Raw genomic sequence first — 22,719 nt, forward strand, 5'->3', positions numbered from 1 at the left:
CAGCAGAGTATATGGCCTGGTTCTTAGAACTAATGTAATTTTGTTGTGCGTTATCTGTACTTTGCATGCACAGTTCTTAAATGCGTAACTCCCTGCTCTGTTCCCCGCCACCCCCCATCTTAATTAGCAGAAGGGCAGTAGGAACATCTCTTTATCAGATCTTTTGTAATAATTCAGGAAATTATTAAATGAAATAGTAGCTAAATTACATTGTGTGCACATGCGCAATGCTCCTGTTCTTAGTTGTGTGGTTTTTGAGTTTGAGAAAAGTAATACAGAATCCACTGAACATAAACAAAGCAAAGCATATTTAAAGGTACTTCTCTACCTCTTAGTTACTTCTCAGTACAGGCTATTTCTATATCCGAAATCAGCTTTTAAATGCTGTAGAGCTATTTAAGGAAAGTGTCCATTTTTTAGATGATTAAAAAATAAAGGGTGGGATTTTCAAAAGCACCTAAGTTTTAAATATCTAGGTGATTTTGAAAATCCACTCCAATGTTTATATATATACACAGTATAAAATGGCTGACCTCCAATACCAAAAAAAAAGGACCTCTGTGACTTGAGTACTTGAATATTAAGTTGAATACATTTTGTCTAATTGAGAGTGATGTTGTATACAGTGTCCACTCATATGACCTTCTTCTTCATGTGTGAAGGGAAGAAGGATAATTTATGAATAATGCAGAGAGTGACCTAGTGTGTTTAACTCCAAAGGTTTGCCACTTAAGAATGACTGCATAACACACAACTTGCAGAAATAAATAACTTGTAGAAATAAAAGTAAAAGCCATGCAACTCCAGGGGGGAAAAAAACTTTGTATAATGTGAAGTGAAAGGGAGATGCCATGAAGTGCTTGTATTTCTAGAGTTATAGTAGGAGAACTCAGTAATTTTACTGCTATTAGTTGAGTAACAGTGGGAGACTTAAAGTACTAATGAAACTTCAGAGTGGGAAGTAGCAGTGTCATTGGGAGAGAGGGTGTATTAGAAACTGGCCATGGTGTAGAGAAAGTGAGAAACAGATGAAGGGGAAACTGAGAAGAGAACACGGTAATCTGAGAAGTAGGTAACTAACAACCACAAGAAATGACTTGTTCAGCTGCGAACAGTGCCTCTCATCAAAGACGAGTAGTACTGCCTTTAGGAAAAGCCAGTTGATTAGTGAGAAGTGATGGGGTATGACCTTTCTGAATGTTTATGCCTTTTTTTTTTTTTTTTTTTTTTTTTTTTGGTCCCCGTCATTAGTAGGAGAAAGTCCCCAATTAAAAATATCCTCAATGGACTCTAGTAGTGCTATGTATGGTACGTTCTCTACTTTGTTAAATGTTATGTTTCTGGAACTTAAACATTGAGATTACAATCTCATTTACATTGGCAGAATTTGCTGTCCTTTAGTGTGAAGTTTGGTGACCTTGAAATAGGGTGTGGGTGTTTGCATAACTTCCACTGGATTTAGAGTACTTACACATAGATGGCTCACTGAATAAATGTTTTATTAGTTAAGAGGAAGCCTGCAGCCAGTTAGTGATTCTATGGACTAAGATTAGTTTTGTTCTCTTACTGCCCCAACCCTTATCCCCAAACTCATTTTGTGTTATTATGAAAGTGCTGAGTGACTGATAGCATGCTTGGCTCTTTCCAATGCTGTGAACATGTCTTGGGCAAGATTCCATCTACATAAGTTTACAAACATACTTGTATATTGAGCTGCAAAAAAACCCTCTGCTTTTTCCAGATCTGGCTTGGTGGTTCAAGTGGCTTGATCTTCTGGTGAGTAGTGTCATTGGGGGCCTTTCACCCTTTCTCTCCATCCCCTCATGGAGAGTTCTGAGGACATAAAAAGGGAGTAGCCCAACATGCCCTTCTGAGCCTTTAACTGGTTTGGGAAGTTTTAACAAAAGACTCTAAAGTAATGGGGAAAGTGTTGAGAAGCATGAATATGCAGAGGCTATTTTCTAACCACTCCAGTTAATGATAAATAACCATTCTCTTTCAGCAGCCTCTACATACTAGTTTAGCATGCACTACAACACCAGGGAGGTACACTGAGGAGGCACAGATGAATAAGGACAGCAGAGCTGCCAAAATTATGTGCTCTGGATGCCATGTCAACAGCTTATTAGAAGTGACCACACCTCTTTCTCTCCTGAATCAAGACTCAGAGAAATTTGGCAAAAGAATGTACAGAATTGCAAGTAACAGCTATGCATCAGTGCATCAATCTGTGTTGAAGGCAATGTGAAGGCATACTGTGGAAGCTGCCTTAGGTCTGGTTGAGAACACTTGGACAACTGTAGGTGGTTGATTGCCCATCAAGTCAAAGAGTTGTGAAACATAGTCTGATCATTTGGACCCCCTATATGCCCTAAATGTCTGGGGAACTCATTGGATAGGTTTGATTCCCACAGAGAGAGGAATGGGAGAAAGGTGTGAATGTCCCCAGTTGACATGGCTCCCCAGAACATGACTGTTTGGGAGGCTTCCTGCATCTAAGGTACATATTTAAAAAAAAAAAAAAAGACTGGAAGAACAAAAGGCATGCAAAAGGTGATTCAAGTAGAAAACTGTAATGTTATATGTTGTCATATACTATTTCACATGTGAACATTTTGAAAATTAAATATTAAGTATTGAACAATTGAATTGGCATGCTTTTGTATAAGTGTTATACTCACTAATGTTTGGGGGCAGAGGGCTCACAATAAAAAGCTGAACTGGGCCCCATCTTTCTGTTCCCCCACTGCTGCCTCTCTCTGAGTATCCAACTGATTATTGCTTTAGGCTGTAAACTTGGGGCTTCAACCATACAACACTGAATACACTGGTGATAATAACAAACCAGGGGATGGGGGTAGGGATTTAGATAACCATTACACAGTATCATAACTTCTCTTGTCACAGAACTTTTTACTATATTTGTCATTACTTCAGTCTAATAGCATTAGCTTAAGTAGTGTTAAGACAAACTATCACTTCATGAAATTATGGTCTTCTCTCAATTGGTCCAACATAGAAATATTTTTGTAAAGTTATAAGGGATTTTTATAATGGAAAATTACATTGACATTTGTGAGACTGTTATACTTTGTCAAATAACAGATGCCAGCATTATATGCATTCAAATTAGAGGTAAAAGGCAAAGTGCAGATTATGGAGAAAAAAAGTCTTCCATATGCTTTAAATAACCATGTTTAACAATTCATTTTAATTCTGGACCCTTTTTAAAAAAAAAATCAAAATGAGACCATTTGGTAATATAGCATCAATAAGCAGAGGATGGGACCCTGAAAGGCAGAAATTTTCCTCATAAACAACGAATGCTTTACAGTGGTTAGGTATGCCTTCAGGATTTACTTCATATGAAAGCTCATCAGAGTATCCAATTGACAGCCTGGGTATTTTATCTCAGTGGAAGTTGAATCCAAAGACATTTTATCTTGTTGAAATACTTTCTGCCAGCTCTGCTTATTTCTGACTTAGCATCTAGACTTCAGCATGTTGTGCTTTGGGGTACTTTAACAAATCCATATCAATCTGAAATGGATGAGATTTCAGAAAAAGTATTTTATGTCCTTGTGACATCCAAGATAAAACTTCTTCAGATCCCACAACTGACTATTGTACGTGGTACATTTTGGTGTTCCAGTAGGTGTATTGAGCCTTAGCAATTTTCAGTATTAATTTCTTCCCTGTGTCTGAAGCAAGTCAGCAAAATATGAAATGCTTTCATTGATAGTTATTTCATGAAGAACTTATTTTGTGAATCTTGACCTCATTTTAAATGCTCTTTATAAGCTTCCTTTCTGAGCCTTTAAGGAATGTCACCTGACTTTTCTTACTAGTATTGCTCTAGTGCCTGGATCTCATATGTGGGTTAATTGAAAACTTATCAAATGAAAAAAAATCTGAAAAGGCTATTTCCTAATACTGTGCATTGCTTAAAGCTACAGAGAGCTTGTTTAATTTACATCCTCGTGATGATTCTGTACTTGTACTCAAAATCTCGGGGGAAGAGGGATATGAGTAAAAGACAGCTATTATGATATTAAAGTATAGAGTGATAGCTTAACCTTTTCCTTCCCTTCAAATCAAAAGTGTCCAACCTCCAAAAGAACAGTTCCTCCTATATAAAAATTGACATTGATTACAGAGAGACAGAATCTGACTCAGATGAGTCTTTAAATCAAAATCTAGATTATAGATATATACGTATGTATAGATTTTTCTATTGTTGATGAATTAAAAGATTCTTCTTTGAGTGATGGTCCCTATTGCATTCCACTGAGAGTTATGTGCCAGGAGCCTGGAGCCAGAGCTTTTGAAAGTAGTACTGTTGGATGGTCTGCACATGCGTCCCTGCATTGGCTTGTAGTTTTGTCCGAGGCGATAAAAGGCGGGCCGGGTGGTGTCTCCAGTTGTTTCTCACCTCCGCATGATTCGAGTTGGAGCTTCTACTATCCTCTTGTCCTTGGTGACTCATTTTCCAAATCTTTTAGAAAACCTGTTTTTATTATTGTTGATAGTTAAGATTGTATTGCTTTTGTTCTAAATTTTCTAGTTTCAAGTTGTTTTTATAGGATTAAGGGTTTGGGATTCCACTTCAGCGATTTTCCTTCCAAACATTCCCCCACCAGTACCCGGGCCTGGGTACTGGATCATGCCGAAAATGCTGGTATTCAAAATCTGTGCTTCCTGCCCTGGCTTGTTTTCCATTAGTGATGACCACCAGCACTGTTTGTACTGCTTGGGGGAATTCCACATCATGTCTAGGTGCAGTATCTGCCTCTCCTTCCTGCCCATACATGAGAAAACTGTGCTTTCCGTCTCAAGAAGCAACTCATAGAGGATGCCATGGGACTGGCATCAGATCCTGCCCGGGGAAACCCCCCCCCCCTTCCCCGTACATTAGCCTGAAGCTCTCACCCGTTAAGGACCCCGTGCCAGAGCCTAGCCATGGGCCAAGGAAGCATATGCATAAGCATGGCAGTAAGTCTTCCTCCAAGTCCAAAAAGGGCTTGGCACCATCCACAGGTTCCAGCCATGAAGGAACTACATGTTCCAAGGCCCACAAGAGTGAGAAAAGGCAGCACCGATCACCAGATCCATCAATACTGAACACAGATCCTGGTACTCTGCCTACTTTGGCTCCACCAGGGTCTCCTTCTATGTTCCTGCCACCCCCCATTCCGGTGGCTCTACCATTCATGGAAGACTCTGACTCCTCCGATTTGGATGACACGGCTGTTCGACACAGCCCACTGTTCCCATTCCGGAAGCACAACAACTGCATGGTTCCGACTGCACTGTGGCAGTTCCCCACCTTGCCTTACCTGCAAAGCTGGTACCCAGCCCCCTGGACACATGCTCAACAACAGCAGGATCAACCGGGTTGGTCATATTGGAGCTCATGGACACAGTAGTCACTTCTGGAATGGTCCTACTTGGTTCAGGAAGAGTCCTCCACATCACCACCCACAATCCTCGTCAGATAGATGCTCAGACATAGCATTAGATGATGATTCACCAATCAGCCCATCTCCGATTGATCCGGAGAGACTCCCATCATTTTTTTCCCAGATGTGGACACCTCATCAGCCCCTTCTTGTCCCCCAGATGACACCCTTCACCAGTTCCAGGAGCTACTATGGAGAATAGCCAACACTTTTGAGATCCCATTAGAAGAGGTACAGAAGTGTCAACACCAGCTACTTGACATCCTACACACATCAGTACCAGAGAGGTTGGCACTACCAGTCAACAATACCATCTTTCAACTGGCATGCACTGTATAGCACACCTTGGCCATATGGTTTCTATTCTCTCATCCTCCATCCAACTCACTAATCATCCAGGCGGCATCAGAGCAGTCCAAGCAACAACACCTGCGCTCCACCCCTACAGATAGGGAGGGCAAGGTGCTGGACCTCTTGGACAGAAAGGTCTTCTCCTTGGCTGGACTCCAATTCCATATCTCCAACTACTTAGCCTTAATGGCCAAGTTTTGACTTTATCAGCTATGGACAGAGACTGAGTTCACCAGCAATTACCCCTTCAAGATCGCAACCAGTTCCAGGCAGTTTTACAGCAAGGCATGCTGCTTGCCATGTCCATGCTTCAAGCTGCAGTGCATTCAGTAGACACAACCTCGCATTTGATGGCAACAGGAATTGTCATGAGTAGGGAATCCTGGTTACACTCCTCAGGTTTCCCCAGAGGTGGAGAACACAATTGAGGATTTGCACATGTGTATATGCGCATATTTATTTGTTTTTCCTAAAGTTAATTAAGTATTTTAGGAAAAATTGTCAGAGCAGCCACCAGAAAGAGTGGCCACACTCGGAGGCCACCCAAAAATTTGTTGTGAGAACTCCTGGTACCCAAGACCCATCCGTCTGCATCAACAACTCAGTCATCCACGCGACACATCCAATTATCGTGTAAACGGTATTTCTGAGTCAAGAAAGAGCAGTCACCAACTCCATACACCAATGCCCCTACTGGCTACCCTCTTTGGTGGCCACCTCAAACTCTTTCTGCCAGCATGAAAAGCTATAACAACGGACAAGTGGGTCCTAGATGTTACCCAAAGCAGCTATGCCTTAGAGTTTTTGGCGATACCCCACCCCACCTCCCTCCCACACACCCCCTCTACCACAATCCACATGTCGTGGGAGTGCCCCATTGCAAGATTCTCCACCTAGAGGTGGAGTCCCTCTTTTGGAGAGGAGCCAGTCCCTGTACCCTTTCAAGGCACAGGGTTCTATTCAAACTTCTTCCTAGTACCGAAGAAGAAAGGAGGATGGAGACTTATCTTGGATCTCCAATGCCTCAACCATTCAATTTGCAAACCAAGGTTCCTCATGGTCCTGCTTGTGGCAATCATTCCCTCCCTCAAAAAAGGCATGTGGTTTATGGCTCTCAATATGCAAGATGCCTAGTTCCATATTGACATGCCCCCGACTCACAGAAGGTTCCTGAAGTTCAAGGCGGGACCTTGACATTTCCAATACAGGGTTCTCCCATTCGGACTTACCACTGCCACACGAGTATTCACAAAAGTTTTTTTTTCTACGTGGTGGCAGCTCATCTCTGACATCAGAGTATCCTCATTTTTTCCCTATCTAGATGAGTGGCTGCTAGCAACACAATCCAAAGAAGAGGCCCAGGAATCGATGTCCCAGCTGCTTCTACTCCTCTTCTCCCTAGGAATCCGCATCAATGTCAAAAAATCGACTAAGCCCTGCACAGTCCTGGAGTTCATAGGAGCTCACATCGATGCAGCATCTGCTCAAGCTTATTTGATATGGGACAGATTCCAGACAATGCAAGAAACAGTAACTTTATTGACTGCCAACCTTCTGGTCTCAGCCAGGACCTGCCTTTCCCTCTTGGGGCACATGGCAGCATGCACATATGTCATGATCTTCACTCAACTATACCTGCATTGTCTACAACTATGACTATAAGAGTCTACTTCCTTATGCACCAACCTATGCACATCTTGTTTAGCATCCCGCCAAAAGTTATCTCTTTACTAAAATGGCAGACAGACCCACCATAAATCTGCTCAGGGATGATCTTCCTTCCGTCCTTGCTGAGCGTGATGATCATAACGGAAGTGTCTGTCATGAGCTAGGGCACCCACGTGGGAGACCGCATGATACAAGGCACCTGGACCCCACAAGAGGCCAGGATGCACATAAACATATTGGAACTCTGGTCGGTGTGCAGAGCTTGCTGCATGTTCCCACCAGCCATTCATGGCCGCCACGTCCTGAACATATCAGACAATACTACAATGGTCTACTATATTTAAAAAAAAAAAAAAAAAGGCAGCATGAGGTCCCAAGCCCTGTATGCCTCTGGGAATGGTGCACTGCACATCATATCCTTTTGACAGCAGCCTACCTACTAGGCATCCAGAACGTAATTTCTGATACTCTCAGCAGGAACTTTGCAACCGGCCATGAATGGGAGTTGCATGAAACGGTAATCGGGGACATCTTTGGTCAATGATGGATCCCAATAAGAGACCTTTTCACACGGCACACCAACACCAAATGCACCCAGTATTGCTCAAGGGGAAGACTTGAGGCTCACTTGCAGGGCGACACTCTGGTCGTTGAATGGTCAGACCAGATGAACTACTCTTCTGCCCCTTCCCCCCCCCCATACCTCTCATACCATGGGTCATCCACAAACTCAGGTGGGAAAGAGCAACAACCATCCTAATCGCCCCTTTCTGGCCTTGCCAATTCTGGTTTCCTCTTCATGTTGCAGCACCCTCCACTCAGACTTTGGATGTTTCCAGAGCTGCTGCCTCAACACAAGGGCAGACTCAGTTACCCCAATCCATGCACACTTTAACTGACAGCTTTGTTTTTGGATAGACATCTCCACTAGCACTACAGTACTCACTAGCAGTGTGAGATGTCCTTTCAAACAGCAGTATCGAGCCAAATGGATATGCTGCACTTCCTGGGCTGAACAAGGCCTCATCTCTGAAGCTGTGAGCATCCCAATGCTCTTACACTATTTCCTCTATCTAAAGAAATTCTTTAGACTTTCTCTCAGCTCCATCAAAGTGCATGCAGTTGCCATTAGCACTTTCCATCCTCCAGTGGAAGGCCATTTGATTTTTACCCACCCCTTGACTGTAAGTTCTGGAAGGGCCTTCTATAGAAATACCCACCCATACAGCCTATCGCTCCCCAGTGGGACCTCAGCCTAGTTCTCACCTCATTAATGAACGCTCCCTTTGAACCTCTAGCCTCCTGCTCTCTGTCCTTATTCTCCATGAAAGTTGCTTTCCTCGTTGCCATTACATAAGCAAGGAGGATTGGTGAACTGGGAACCATGATGACTAACTCCCCTTTCACGACCATTCATAAAGACATGGTCTTATTACGGCTGCACCCCAAGAACTGCACCCCAAGTTCTTACCAAAGGTGGTTCCCCATTCCACCTCAATCAATCTATACATTCTGCCTTCTTCCCCTAGCCTCGCAGCTCTAAGGAGGAATGATGACTTCACTCGCTAGCAGGGTTGGCTCTAGGTTTTTTTGCTGCCCCAAGCAAAAAATTTGCCGCCACCCAAGCTCAGGTGGGGTTGGGGCTCGCAGGCGGTGCTGGAAGCGGAGAGAGTGATGTCACCTTCTCCCAGCACCTGTAGGGTCTTTACCCCCTCCCCCGCCCGCGCAGAGAAGCCCTGATATAAGAGGTGGTATAAGGCAGCGCAGCAGCCAGTGCACAGATGAGGCAGCAGAACCCCAGCTCCCCGGCAGGACTCGTCCTCTCCTCCCCAGGTAGTGGCTGGGCCCTGGCAGCTCAGCATCCTGGGGCTGGGGCTTCCCCTTCCCGCAACGGACGGGGGCGCAGCGCCTCGCCCTGTCTAAGTGGCACAGCTCGGAGAGCGCAACTGCCCCCCAAAAAAAGGATGGCCGGAATGCCGCCCCTGGAAATGTACTGCCCCAAGCACATGCTTGCTTTGCTGGTGCCTAGAGCTGGTCCTGCTCACTAGATATTTGCAGATCTTCTATCTAGAATGGACAAAGCTGTTCCAGAAATCTCCCTGACTATTCATAGCCATAGCAGAGAGAATTAAAGGACAAGTGATTTCTACCCAGAAAATCGCTAAATGGGTCTCAAGGTACGTTATGCGCGGCTACCAATTGTCAGGAACATCCCCACCAGATGGGATTTGGGCCCACTCCACAGCTGCACTCCATAGCGTGCCCCTTGCAGACATATGCAAGGTGACCATGTGGAGTTCAGTACACATCTTTTCCTTACACTGCTCTAGTGCATGATTCCATGACAGATGCCTCATTCGGACCAGCAGTCCTCCGATCCACAGTCCTGTCGTTCTCCTTGCACCCTTCTCCTACATAGGTACTGCTTGTTAATCACCCTCAGTGGAATACAGTAGAGACCATCACTCGAAGAAGAAAATGAAGTTACTTACCTATAACTGGAAGTTCGTTGAGATGTGTGATCCCTATCTGTATTCGAAACCCACCCTCCTTACCCTCTGATGTGGATCTGATAGGTCTGTGGTGGAGAAGACACTGGAGAACTCAACGGCCCGCCTGACCCTTTATCCTGTCAGGCAAAACCATGAGGCAATGCAGGGACGCATGCATGGACTGCCAAAGAGTACTACTGTCGAAAGTTCTGACTCATGGTGCATGGTGCATGCACACAGTCCTCCTTGGAATACAGAGAGGTACCACATGTCTCAAAGAACTTCTGGTTACAAAAAGAAGAACAGGAGGACTTGTGGCACCTTAGAGACTAACAAATTAGTTAGTCTAAGGTGCCACAAGTCCTCCTGTTCTTCTTTTTGCGGATACAGACTAACACGGCTGCTACTCTGAAATCTTTCTGGTTACAAGTAAGTAACTTAGTTTTATCACACTAAGAAAAGGTTTAGATGGACAGTAGTCCGATCAGTGATTGACAGTGGTCTTAAATGGTGATTTGCTAGTAAAAAAATGTGTATTGGACTATTTGAAAAAAATATTACTTTCTCAGATGACAGAATGAGAAATGACAAAATGGCCAATCGTAGTCTGAAGAATTCAGCAGAATTTCTACTTGTAGCCAACATGGGAAGCAATGACAATATGAATATCAAGAGACTTGTAAAATAAGGGATGATTTGAGGAAGAATTTGGGAAGAGACCTAAAGAGAGACTTGTCAAATATATGATTTTTCCAGAGAGATTTTCAGTGCCGTGGGCAAACAAAGAGGAAAAAACTAATGCTGGAAGCCAAATGATATGTTGATGAGATAGAAGAGAGGTGATTTCTTGAATACCTCTGAGTTGGAAACTACCAGTACTGGTTTCAGAGGAAATTTCAACTACCCAGACATCCACTGGGTGACATACAGTTGAACATGGATCATGAATATTTTTAAAATTTACAGAGGAAATTTTCTTAATACAGAAAGTAGAAAATTAAACCAGAGAAGATGCTGGAGCTCCTCATTCTATCATCTGCTTTCTGTTCCTCCCTCTTCTCTTCTCCTCCTTGCCTCACTCTACTCCATTAAAAGAGAGGAAATAATCTGCACTACTGGAAACAGTAGAAATTATAGAAAGCCAATGAAGCTGCATTGGCTGGTATATTTGGGGGGGTGGAGGAGTCAAGGCTCCGTCAAGTAGCAGCCAAGTAGAGGCTGCTCCTCTGCTCCACTGAGAAACTTCTGCAGAAGGAAATATTTCCATCCCAACTGATCATTCATGTTTGTGTTCTGAGTACACAGAACTGAAAATACAGTGCATTCTTGGTAAAATAGGTAGCTTGTACAGAAAGAATAAAGGTTTACATTGAATTACCAGAAGAATACTCACAACCTGAATTTTGAAAGGTGAATTACAGGTTCATGTAACTCCTCTTTTGTTGTCTCTCTTGGCATCAGATTCCTGGTCTAGAGTCTGTATTTTTTTTCCTCCTTTTTCAAATAAATAAAATATTAGAGTTTTAAATGTGCTGGGGGAGAACAATTTTTTTTCTCTTCACTAGTACTTGAGATATACAAATAAAATATACAAACCATGAAATGTAAAACTGAAATGTTAACCCTTGTTGCTAGAAGTAAACTTTCCCATACGTAAGTACTTGTGCAAAATAATGGTAATTAATGTGAAAATTCTATACTGAGGTTGCTCTGAGGCATAAGAAAAGTGAAACCAGTAGAAGTGTTTTTTTGAATTTCTTAAAGCAAGGCTTTAAATCAACTGTCTCGAGACATGAACTTAATTTTGTGTAAGAGAGTTTTGAGAGTAGCATAATGGCACCATTCATGTCATTAAAGTTAGGTCAGCACTTCTGTTGTAAATCCTGTTTTTCAGGGGTTCAGAACTTGTCCATAAAAATTGATTGAGCTTGAAACTTTGAATATAAGGTTTCAGTATGGCAGCAATGTTGCTTTTTTTTTTTTACTAATTTAAATAAATTTGTGGTTTTAAGTTATACAGGTGAAAAGAAATTGAACATTAATTTTAGTAGATATCAAATGTTGGTGAGATGATAATGTTTTACTCAGTAGACTCAACTGCATAAAGAGAAAACAACAAATATGCAGCTGCTGGACTGAATTTAGCCAATGGTACATGAGGAAGCAGCTCTCTTGAAGATAAGGTACTTGTTCCTTCTTACATGACAGGCTGTGTTTGGAAATTTTTACTACTGCATGGCAAACCACTTTGACACAATTGACTATAATGGTTACCAAGACAGTTATTTGCAGATAATAAAGATTTATGTAAGAAAGTAAAATATTTAGAATAGATATTTATTTGATTGTATCAGTATTGCAGCAGGATGGAAAGTGGTTCAGATCTGACAGTATCATCTCATAGTGCCAGTGGACCTGATCCAACTCCTATTGAAGTCAATTAAAAGACTCCCATTTACTTCAGTGGGAGTTGGTTCGGGCCCAACTCAGTTTATAGGATGGCTCCAGCAGAAGAGTCCGGAAATGTTAATTTAAATTAAAAACATTGGTTTCAAAATGGACTTCACATTGTACATTGTACAGCTTGCTTCTTGACATATTATCTGTCCCAAACACTTTGCTGAGCAAACTAAGTACTGTTCTTTCAGTTCCTGCAGAACTTACTTTTAGACTGTTTAAAGCATTAGGGTAGCTCAAAACTTAAAACATGCTAGTCAGTAATGGGGTACAAAATTAAGAATGGGGAAAAAAAGACTAACTTTGGGAGTCAAGTGGAAAAAAGGGTCTAATGCTAAAAACTTAACATTCCAAGGCAGTGTGTAAGCAACCTGGTATTCATCATCCATCTCAAATGTCACTATTATAGTAGATGAAGGGGAGAAATTAATGATTTGCATACTGAGAAAATAATTACTTTTAATGGGCATTATCCTGCAAGGAACTTAACACTTTCTCAGATTTCCATGGGAGATGAAGGCATTCAGTGGCTTGCAGGACTAGGCCCTAAATTTTGGGTTATAGTTGATCGTAGCTTACAGAGAAAAAACCCAAATCTTTCCACTATGTTAAAATGAAAAGTGTTTCTGCTACATAAAAATATTTCTGATCACTACCCTTTTTATTTATTTTTTTCTCTCTGATTACACATTTAGTTGTAATTTTGTTATAACCATTCATACTGTTCATAGCATATAGAAATGAATCCTGCTGTGAAGGATTTCCTGATAATACATTGCCTTGCTCCACAAGAAGGTGGTAATAGGATAATGAAGATCCACTATGAGAACGATTATTCCTCTAAAATGGCAGAAATCAGTTTTAAGAAAACACTTTTCAGGTAGATTGACTTCTTTATTTTTATGAGACACCATGTTTCATGCCTTTCTGTTCTACTGTTGATGACTTATTAAATGCATCTGCACATCAGTGCTGCCACAGGTCATAATGAAATTATTTTTATGTGAAATAAAATACATACAAAAGTAATTCATTCCAGATTTTACTAAATATGGCTCCAGTCTTGCAAAGATTTAAACATATCTGCACATGGACTTCAGTGGGACTGTTCTGCAATGTGTGAAGTTAAGCATGTGTGTAAGTCTCTACAGAATTGGAGCCTATGCTTCGGACAAAACTCTGAATAATTGAGAAATTGCGCACACACACACAAAAAATTGTGACAAGGTAACATTTTCATGAGTTATCCTATAAGCCAACACAATCATACTTTTCAGTTAGTCAAAGATTATTTAAGTTGCTAAATAGTAGCCTGTTTTAAATTAGCCAGTATAGTTTCTGTCTAGTTACGTACATCTGGTAAGTTAATATAAACGGTCACTAGGAGTATCCTGCAGGGACTTGTTTTTGCATGCATACAGGAACGTTTATGTAGAAATCAAAGGCTGTGAATCAAAAGAAAACACTTGTTTCCAGTATACTGCAGACTTTTTAAAAAAATGGCTTTGAAAAATTGAAAGTATTGTGGTTTGTTTTTATTGTGGAACCCTTCAGGGAGAACAATTTACAGTCAGTGCCATTCTTCACAGCTGAATGGAGAAGAGGTGCTTGCTTAGTGAAATGGAGCAGCTGCACTGGTTTTAGCTCGGCTCACAAAAACATTTGCTCTTTAATCAAGAAGTTCAGATTTTGTGGTACAGTTTGTTTTCATGATGGAAGTGGTCAGTTGGGCCATGCAAGACAGCTGTAGTATAATTGAGAGAGTACTTCTGAAAAGCAGAATATTCACTAAAACTATGTAAATGAATTCTTAAAATAATTAGATGTAACATGAAAAGCTTATAAATTTAGCTTACTAGCGAGCATTTGCTGTTGTCACAAATGTTATGCTGTGATGGTAAAATAATTTTTATAGAGGTCTGTTTATCTTGAACAGTTTTTCAGGACAGCAGTTTATTACAAATGTTTTTGATAATCCAGTATTTTGGGAAATTGATTAACATGTTTCAATTTCCTCAAAATATGTAATTACAAGAATATTGGAAGTCTGTTTTTCTTTTTCTTTTTTTTAAATCACTTGGGGTACATCATTTATCTTAAGGGAAAGATGTACACGGAACTTTTATACTGACACTTGCATGTTTTATCTTCTAAATATGAATATATAGTGCTTCCCAGAGCAGTAGTAACTTAAATTATATGTGCCTCTGCGAGTTAATAAAAATTAATGCTACATCTGTAAGTAAACAATGTGGCAAAATATTCCATCTAGTAAAATGTGAAGCCTCAGACTGATAGTTTGTTTTTAGAAGGGAATGGTATATTTTTTTTTCTAAGCAGCAATGTTTGTTTGAGCTAAGAATAGAAATACCTTGATTCGCATCACAAATCACAATCCAGAAAGTTCTGTCTGGACATTTAAAAGGGTTTTCTTGTTTTTTTTTTTATTTTTTTTTAAAACATTTTGTGGTCAAAGCTAATACCAGTTCTGAACTTGGAGCTGTATGTCTCATGCTGAACTCTGCAATCTTTATATGCATGACAGATTTGCTGGGTCCACTGTTGATCTCTATAGGTTAGAACAGCAGTTCTCAAACTGTGGGTTGGGACCCCAAAGTGGGTCACAACCCCATTTTAAAGGGGTCGCCAGGGCTGGCTTAGACTTAGAGCAGCCTGATCACAGATTAATACAAGTAAGACATATCTAAGGCCTTGTCTACACTACGAGAGTAGTTCGATTTTACTTGCATCGAATTTTTGTAATCGATATTGCAAAGTCGAACGTGTGTGTCCACACTAAGGACAGTAATTCGACTTTGTGCGTCCACACTAACGGTGATAGCGTCGACATTCGAAGCGGTGCACTGTGGTCAGCTATCCCACAGTTCCCGCAGTCCCCTCTGCCCATTGGAATTCTGGGTGTAGCCGGCAATGCCTTCTGGGTAACAAAATGAGTCGAGGGTGCTTTTGGGAAACTGTCGTCATCCGTCCATCACTCCCGCCCTCCCTCCCTGAAAGCGCCGGCGGGAAAACAGTTCGCGCGCTTTTCCAGTCATTGGCAGCGCGGACGCCACTGTACTCCGAGCATGGAGCCCGCTGCGACCATCGCTGCAGTTGTGGCCGCTCTCAACGTCTCGCAGCTTATCATAAAGGTTTCCCTGAGGCAGATGCAGAAAAGTCAAGCGAGGAGGCTACGGCACCGCGGTGATGTCCTGAAGTCTGAGAGTAGCACTGGTGGACCACGGGGGACGTTTTACCAACATCTACGTGGGATGGCCGGGCAAGGTTCATGACGCTCGTGTTTTCAGGAACTCTGGTCTGTTTAGACGGCTGCAACAAGGTATTTACTTCCCGGACCACAAAATAACTGTTGGGGATGTGGAGATGCCTATAGTCATCCTCGGGGACCCAGCCTACCCGCTAATGCCCTGGCTCATGAAGCCCTATACTGGCGCCCTGGACACTGAAAAAGAACTCTTCAACTACCGGCTGAGCAAGTGCAGAATGGTGGTGGAGTGTGCTTTTGGCCGTCTCAAGGGGAGATGGAGAAGCTTACTGACTCGCTGTGATCTCAGCGAAACCAATATCCCCATTGTTATAGCAGCTTGCTGTGTGCTCCACAATCTCTGTGAGAGCAAGGGGGAGACCTTTATGGCGGGGTGGGAGGTTGAGGAAAATAGCCTGGCTGCTGATTACTCACAGCCAGACAGCCGGGCGATTAGAAGAGACCAGCGGGAAGCGCTGTGCATCCGGGAGGCTTTGAAAGCAAAGTTCCTGAGTGAGCAGGGTAACCTGTGACTTTATAGTTTGTGTACTGAGAAGCTAAACCTGCCCCCGTTTCTTTACCCAGGTAATGTTGACTATCCTATCCAGTTACATACCCCCTTCACCCCCCCTCCAACACACGTGTCGAAATAAAAATAGTTCTACTTTGTTAAAGCACACCGTTTTCTTTAATACTGTTTTCGCGGGAATTTTTTAAAACTGGGACGCAGACTGTGGTGCGGGGCGGGTGTAGTGTTGTGACGCGAATGCAGCTTCTAAACTCAAGGATTGACAGGTTCCGCTGCGGTGGGATGCTTGTTTCAACGGAGCCTGTCAACCCTCCTGATCGGGACTGTGTGTATGGGGGGTCTATTTGACTTTGTGGCAGGGGGAGGACGGTTACAGATCCCATGCTGTGTGGCTCTGTCATCCTGCCTAAGGACCGGCGCTTAAGATCTGTAACTGCCCTCCCCCGCCACAAAGTCACAGAGCAACCCACCCCCCCCCAACATTACATCAAAACAACCTCCCAGACTAACCGGGGCAACTAGTCACTGCATCACTGCACTGTGTATGTGCCCTGCTGCTGTGCCTGCCCCCGACTATGTACCCTGCCAAAGGAGACTGTCCTGTCCAATTACCAACCCCCTTTCCCCTCCTCCTCCAAAAGAACATGATTGAAACAGTAGTTAACAGAAACGAATTTTTTATTATCAACTACACATGGCATTGGGAGGTGAAACTTGGACGGGGGCTTGTGTCAGGCGGGAAGGAAAGAACTTTTCAAATTTTGGGAAATGAGAGCCTTCTGCTACTAGAGCTCTCTGCAGGGGTGGAGTGAGACTTAGCAGGGACTCTGCCGCCTCTCCTTCTTTGCACTTTGGGTGAGGTGGGTATGGGACTTGGTGGCGGGGGAGGGCGGTTAGAGATGGACTGCAGCGGGGCTCTGTCCTCCTGCCTCCGTTCCTGCAGAACATCCACAAGGCGCCGGAGCGTGTCCGTTTGCTCCCTCAGTAGTCCAAGCAGCGTTTGAGTCGCCTGCTGGTCTTCCTGCCGCCACCTCTCCTCCCGATCCATGTTGGCTTGGTGCATTCGGGTCAAGTTCTCCCGCCACTGGGTCTGCTGTGCTGCCTGGGCTTGGGAAGAGGCCATAAGCTCAGAGAACATGTCCTCCCGTGTCCTCTTCTTCCTACGCCTAATCCGCGCTAGCCTCTGGGAGTGTGATTCCAGGCTAGGTTGTGAGACAGTCGCAGACAGGGCTGTGGAAATGGGAAAAAGGGAGTGAATTCCTCAGAAAGATAAATGTAGTTGTGAACAAAGAACATAGTCTTTCTCTGTGAACAAGACCATGCACAGCACCTTTCACATGCGCACTCAGCACAAGGTCGAATTCTCGGCCTTCGCATTCAGTGCCTGGGGTCTTGAACAGCACATTTGAGAAGCGAGGCAGCACAACGGAATTTCTGTTGCAGGCAGACATGGTAAGCCGTACACTTGTGGCAGTTTAAAACTTTTATATTACCACTGGCCTCATTTCACATTTAAATCAATGTCAGTCCCTGCTGCCAGCAATCCGGCAAGCGGGAACTCTGCCCCTGTCCCACCCCCTCGCGGCTGTCCCCGGGAACGATCCCTTTCGGCTGCCCCTCTCCCGCCTCCACCGCGTGGCTGCAAACCAGCGGTTACAGTTCTGTAAAGGAACGGGAAAGCAGTCCCAACACTAACATTCCCCTACCTAATTAAAAGCAGGTCACCATGGCCGACATCACCCTGATGAGGATCTCCGAGAGCGACAAAGAGAGAATGCTCCGGGAAAGCCTCCAAAGACCAGGGCCGTATGCTGCCCTGCTGTGCAGAGCAATGATCCCCGAGTACTTGATAATCTCGTGGCGCGGCAACGTGTCGTACTTCGGAGGACCCAATAAGGCCGCTCTCCCCAAGAACCTCATGCAACGGCTTTCAAGTTACCTCCAGGAGAGCTTCATCGAGATGTCCCAGGAGGATTACTGCTCTATCCCCGGACACATAGACCGCATTTTACTGTAGCTGCAGTAGCAGGGAATAAACAGTAGAGCGGCTTGTGCAGGACAATCACTGAAAACCGGACATTGCTAGATTTCTTTTCAAAACTTGCACTGCCCATTACTAAACCGTTAAGCGCCTAGGGCACACTAATCATGAACAACCCATTCTTTTAATTGTTAATATTCCTGTTTTGTTAAAAATAAATGTTTAGATGTTTACAACACTTACTGGCTGATCCTTCACCAGATTTTGTGTCCGGGGTAACGGCTGGGGACGCTTCGTAGGGGATCTCTGTAAGGGTGATGAAGAGATCCTGGCTGTCGGGGAAATCAGCGTTGTGAGAGCTGCCGACTGCCTCGCCCTCCTCATCTCCTTCCTCATCTTCCCCGTCCCCTAACATGTCCGAGGAACCGGCCGTGGACAGTATCCCATCCTCAGAGTCCACGGTCACTGGTGGGGTAGTGGTGGCGGCAGCACCGAGGATGGAATGCAGTGCCTCGTAGAAACGGGATGTCTGGGGATGGGATCCGGAGCGTCCGTTTGCCTCTTTGGTCTTCTGGTAGCCTTGTCTCAGCTCCTTGATTTTCACGCGGCACTGCGTTGCATCCCGGCTGTATCCTCTCTCTGCCATGTCTTTAGAGATCTTCTCGTAGATCTTTGCATTCCTTCTTTTGGATCGCAGCTCGGAAAGCACGGACTCATCGCCCCACACAGCGATGAGATCCAAGACTTCACGATCAGTCCATGCTGGGGCTCTCTTTCTATTCCCAGACTGCACGGCCATCACTGCTGGAGAGCTCTGCATCGTTGCCAGTGCTGCTGTGCTCGCCACGATGTCCAGACAGGAAATGAGATTCAAACTGGCCAGACAGGAAAAGGAATTCAAATTCAAATTTTCCCGGGGCTTTTCCTGTGTGGCTGGTCAGAGCATCCGAGCTCGCACTGCTGTCCAGAGCGTCAACAGAGTGGTGCACTGTGGGATAGCTCCCGGAGCTATTAGCGTCGATTTCCATCCACACCTAGCCTAATTCGACATGGCCATGTCGAATTTAGCGCTACTCCCCTCGTCGGGGAGGAGTACAGAAGTCGAATTAAAGAGACCTCTATGTCGAACTAAATAGCATCGCAGTGTGGACGGGTGCAGGGTTAATTCGATTTAACGGCGCTAACTTCGACATAAACGCCTAATGTAGACCAGGCCTAAGTCATGTGGGTTGAGATGAGAGAGAAATTCTGTTCCCTAATTGGAACCTCTAGGCTGAGGGACTCATTGAGAGGATTGGTAGTGCTGGGTTATAATTTCAAACTGATCACACATGGCAGATGCAAGGTTGTCCTCTGTATTCTGTTCTATGGCTCACTACGTTAGATGTGCTCTTCTGAGGGCCATGTATTATGACCTAAAAGATGAAAGAACACTGCCTGTAGCTAGGCATCTGGAGAGCTTAAATAATACACCAATTAGGAGTTGAGACCCCTCATATTTCTATCACAAAAGGCATGGGAAAGTGACGCCAGAGAAGATCAGTGGCCAGGTATCGACATGGTGGTAGGTATTTCTGATATTTTAGTCTTTCCTGAGCTTTTAAATCATGATTCTGGGACAGTGTAAGCAGAGACCCTAATCTGTGGTTTATGCTTTCAGTACACAATTGGTTGTGACTAAGACTATAGGCCAATGGGCTGATCTACCATGCAGGGAAGGTGAAATCATGCTCCAAGCAATTGTACAATTCCATTTCCTTAGGGTTTTCTTTATTAATTTAGAAACAAAAAATCAAAACAAACTAAAGCAATCTCACAGGGTCTTGTCTTAGCCCTTCTTCCACAGCTACACGACTTTCCCCACCTGAGGCTTCTCCCTAGCCAGCTCCTGTTCCCTGCAGGTCTTCCGCCTGACCGATGCAGAGTACCCCAAACAAATCCTTCCATGCCCTTAGATCTCTCCTGTCTTCTCTGCTTCCCAAGAGGCAGAAACCTGGTCCAGTCACCATCTTTAGATGGACGGATACCAGTCCATTGTGTGTCCATTAACAGCTGGGTCCCACGTGCTTCTAAGCCCACCTGGGTCTGAGTAATGCTCTGAATCTCTCAGGCACGCTCCCAAGTGCAGATCCCCTGTCTGACATCCTTCTTGGGCAGTAGGATTCCCATAATTAAGAACATAAGTCAGACCAAAGGTCCATCTAGCCCAGTATCCTGTCTACCGACAGTGGCCAATACCAGGTGCCCCAGAGGGAGTGAATCTAGCAGGTAATGATCAAGTGATCTCTCTCCTGCCATCCATCTCCACCCTCTGACAAACAGTCTAAGTTTTGTTGCCTTATACTCTGGAACTAGTACCACACCCCTTCCAATCCCTCAGTTGCTTAGATAATTTCCCAGAGTCTAGCTAGCAGTGGGAAGCTCTCTGGTAAACCCTTCGGGGACAACTAGGAACCCAAGCTTAGCAAAGGAATTTCTTAATCACAAAGACAACAAGGAGCCTGGTGACACCTTAAAGACTAACAGATTTATTTGGGCATAAGCTTTCGTGGGTAAAAACCTTTGGATGCATCCGAAGAAGTGAGGTTTTTACCCACGAAAGCTTATGCCCAAATAAATCTGTTAGTCTTTAAGGTGCCACCAGGCTCCTTGTTGTCTTTGTAGATACAGACTAACATGGCTACCCCCTGATACTTAACCACAAAGCACACTAGAGTGTTACAGATCTTTGAAAAACAGCAAATCATGAACACACCTCCCCATCCCCCCACAAATCTGATCTCAAACCCTCCTGTGAATCCTGAGTTTGGTCAGCATTCTTATGCTATGTAGCCCTGTCTTCTTTAGCTTGGTCTTCTTGCATGTTGCAGTAGTCACCCTTGCTTTAACTAAAAACAAAACAAAACAAAACAAACAAACAAAAAAAACCCACCTTGTCTCCCTTTAGCCCATGTGCCTCCTCTGGGGGAATTCCAGTCTCCATCTCTGCCCATCAGCTTCTGTGTAGAGAGTCATTCAAAATCAATGGCTTCAGTGGTAGAAGACCCCTTATTCCAGTAGGGGAGAGTCATTGAACATTGATGGTTGATTGCTCTGTTATAGTTGTGATGGGTTCCCCCAGGGTGCCACCTGGAACTGGGGTACCACTGAGCCCTCTGACTCACCAGTCTGGGCTCCCTCTCAACACTGTGCTGCTGTGACAAGCTATAGACCACTCCTGGTCCTATACTTCCACCAGCATTCACGCATTGACGGACATACCCAGCTGCAGTTACATGATGCTGACCAGCCACTTTTGCATGAACCAACAATAGAGAGGCTACTGCCAAAATAACCCCCAGCCTAGGACCCCAGAGCTGTACTGTCGTGCCCTGTTGGAAACCACAACCAGTATGAATTTATTGTTCAGTTCACCTCTCCCTCAGTGTGGAGAAGAATATGCACAATATGCTTGTGTTAAATGAAGCAGAGATTTTCCCCAGACACTTCCGTCAAAGGCACACTGGGTTAGATTAAAACATAAAACAAGTTTATTAACTACAAAAAGATAGATTAAATGATTAAAAGATTAAAAGTGATAAACAGATCAAAGCAGATTACCTAGTAAATAAACAAAACTGCAAACTAAGCCTACAATACTAGAAAGATTGGATATGAATTAACAATTTCTCACCCTGATTGATGATACAAGCAGGCTTGCAGATTCTCAAGGCACAAGCTGCACTTGCTTTGCATTTTGGGATCCCAACCCCCGTTCCAAGTCCTTTTCTTTTGGAGCTTCTCTCAGGTGTTCAGTTGTGGGGAGGGAAGAACCCCAGATGATGTCACTCCCTGCCTTATATAGCTTTTCCATATGGCAGGAACCCTTTGTTTCAAACTTGGTTTCCAGGCCAGTTTGTGGAACAATACAGGTACCCAAAATGGAGATCAGTGTCATGTGGTCTGGTCACATACCCTTGCATGCCCTACTGAGTCATAGCAGCCATTACTTACAGGCTGTCTGGAGGACATTCTCAGGAAGGCTCACAAGGTGGCGGATAAGCTTCTTATAAGGCCTGTTGTTTCCCCTGATAACCCATTACCTTGAATAGGTCCTTCCCAACCAGCTGTCTAGACTGGAAGCATCTTGCCTAGTGGATGTGACCCAGGTATAACTACATTTGAAATACAGAAACACCTAGTCAATATTCATAACTTTAGATACAAAAATGATACATGCACACAAATAAGATAATCATATTCAGCAAATCGTAATTTTTCCAATGGCACTTTATATGACCCATCTTGTACAAAATGTGTCATAATTGTGCCATAATTATATCGTAATCATTCAACTATGAAGAATATGGGGTGCAATGTCACAGTATCTTCTCAGACGTAGTTTTCCTACTAGATATTAAGTCTCCACTACAAACTAGATGTTCCAATCTGGAGAGACTTAACCTTTCCAGACTACTGTACCCCTTTCAGGAGTCTGATTTTTCTTGCATACCCCAAGTTTCACCTCACTTAAAAAC

General features: G+C 43.8%; 1 protein-coding gene across 23 annotated transcripts in view; it reads left to right on the top strand.

The window, feature by feature from the left end:
• Positions 1–22,719, top strand: part of UMAD1 (UBAP1-MVB12-associated (UMA) domain containing 1) — a 183,610-nt gene that overhangs the window by 114,157 nt on the left and 46,734 nt on the right. For 3 of the 23 annotated variants that reach the window (XM_065587016.1, XM_065587028.1, XM_065587027.1), the window contains 2 exons: positions 1,742–1,776; positions 2,003–2,500. The exons of 15 other annotated variants lie outside the window; for them this stretch is intronic. In XM_065587016.1, the coding sequence (XP_065443088.1) occupies positions 1,742–1,776; positions 2,003–2,248 (281 nt within the window). In that variant the 3' untranslated portion in view covers positions 2,249–2,500. Of the gene's footprint in view, positions 1–1,741; positions 1,777–2,002; positions 2,642–22,719 lie in introns of those variants that run through there. 5 more of the 23 variants (XM_065587022.1, XM_065587024.1, XM_065587023.1 and 2 more) reach the window with 2 other exon arrangements.

The sequence above is a fragment of the Chrysemys picta genome, chromosome 2 (genome assembly GCF_011386835.1).
Source record: "Chrysemys picta bellii isolate R12L10 chromosome 2, ASM1138683v2, whole genome shotgun sequence".
NCBI classification, from domain to species: domain Eukaryota; kingdom Metazoa; phylum Chordata; order Testudines; family Emydidae; genus Chrysemys; species Chrysemys picta.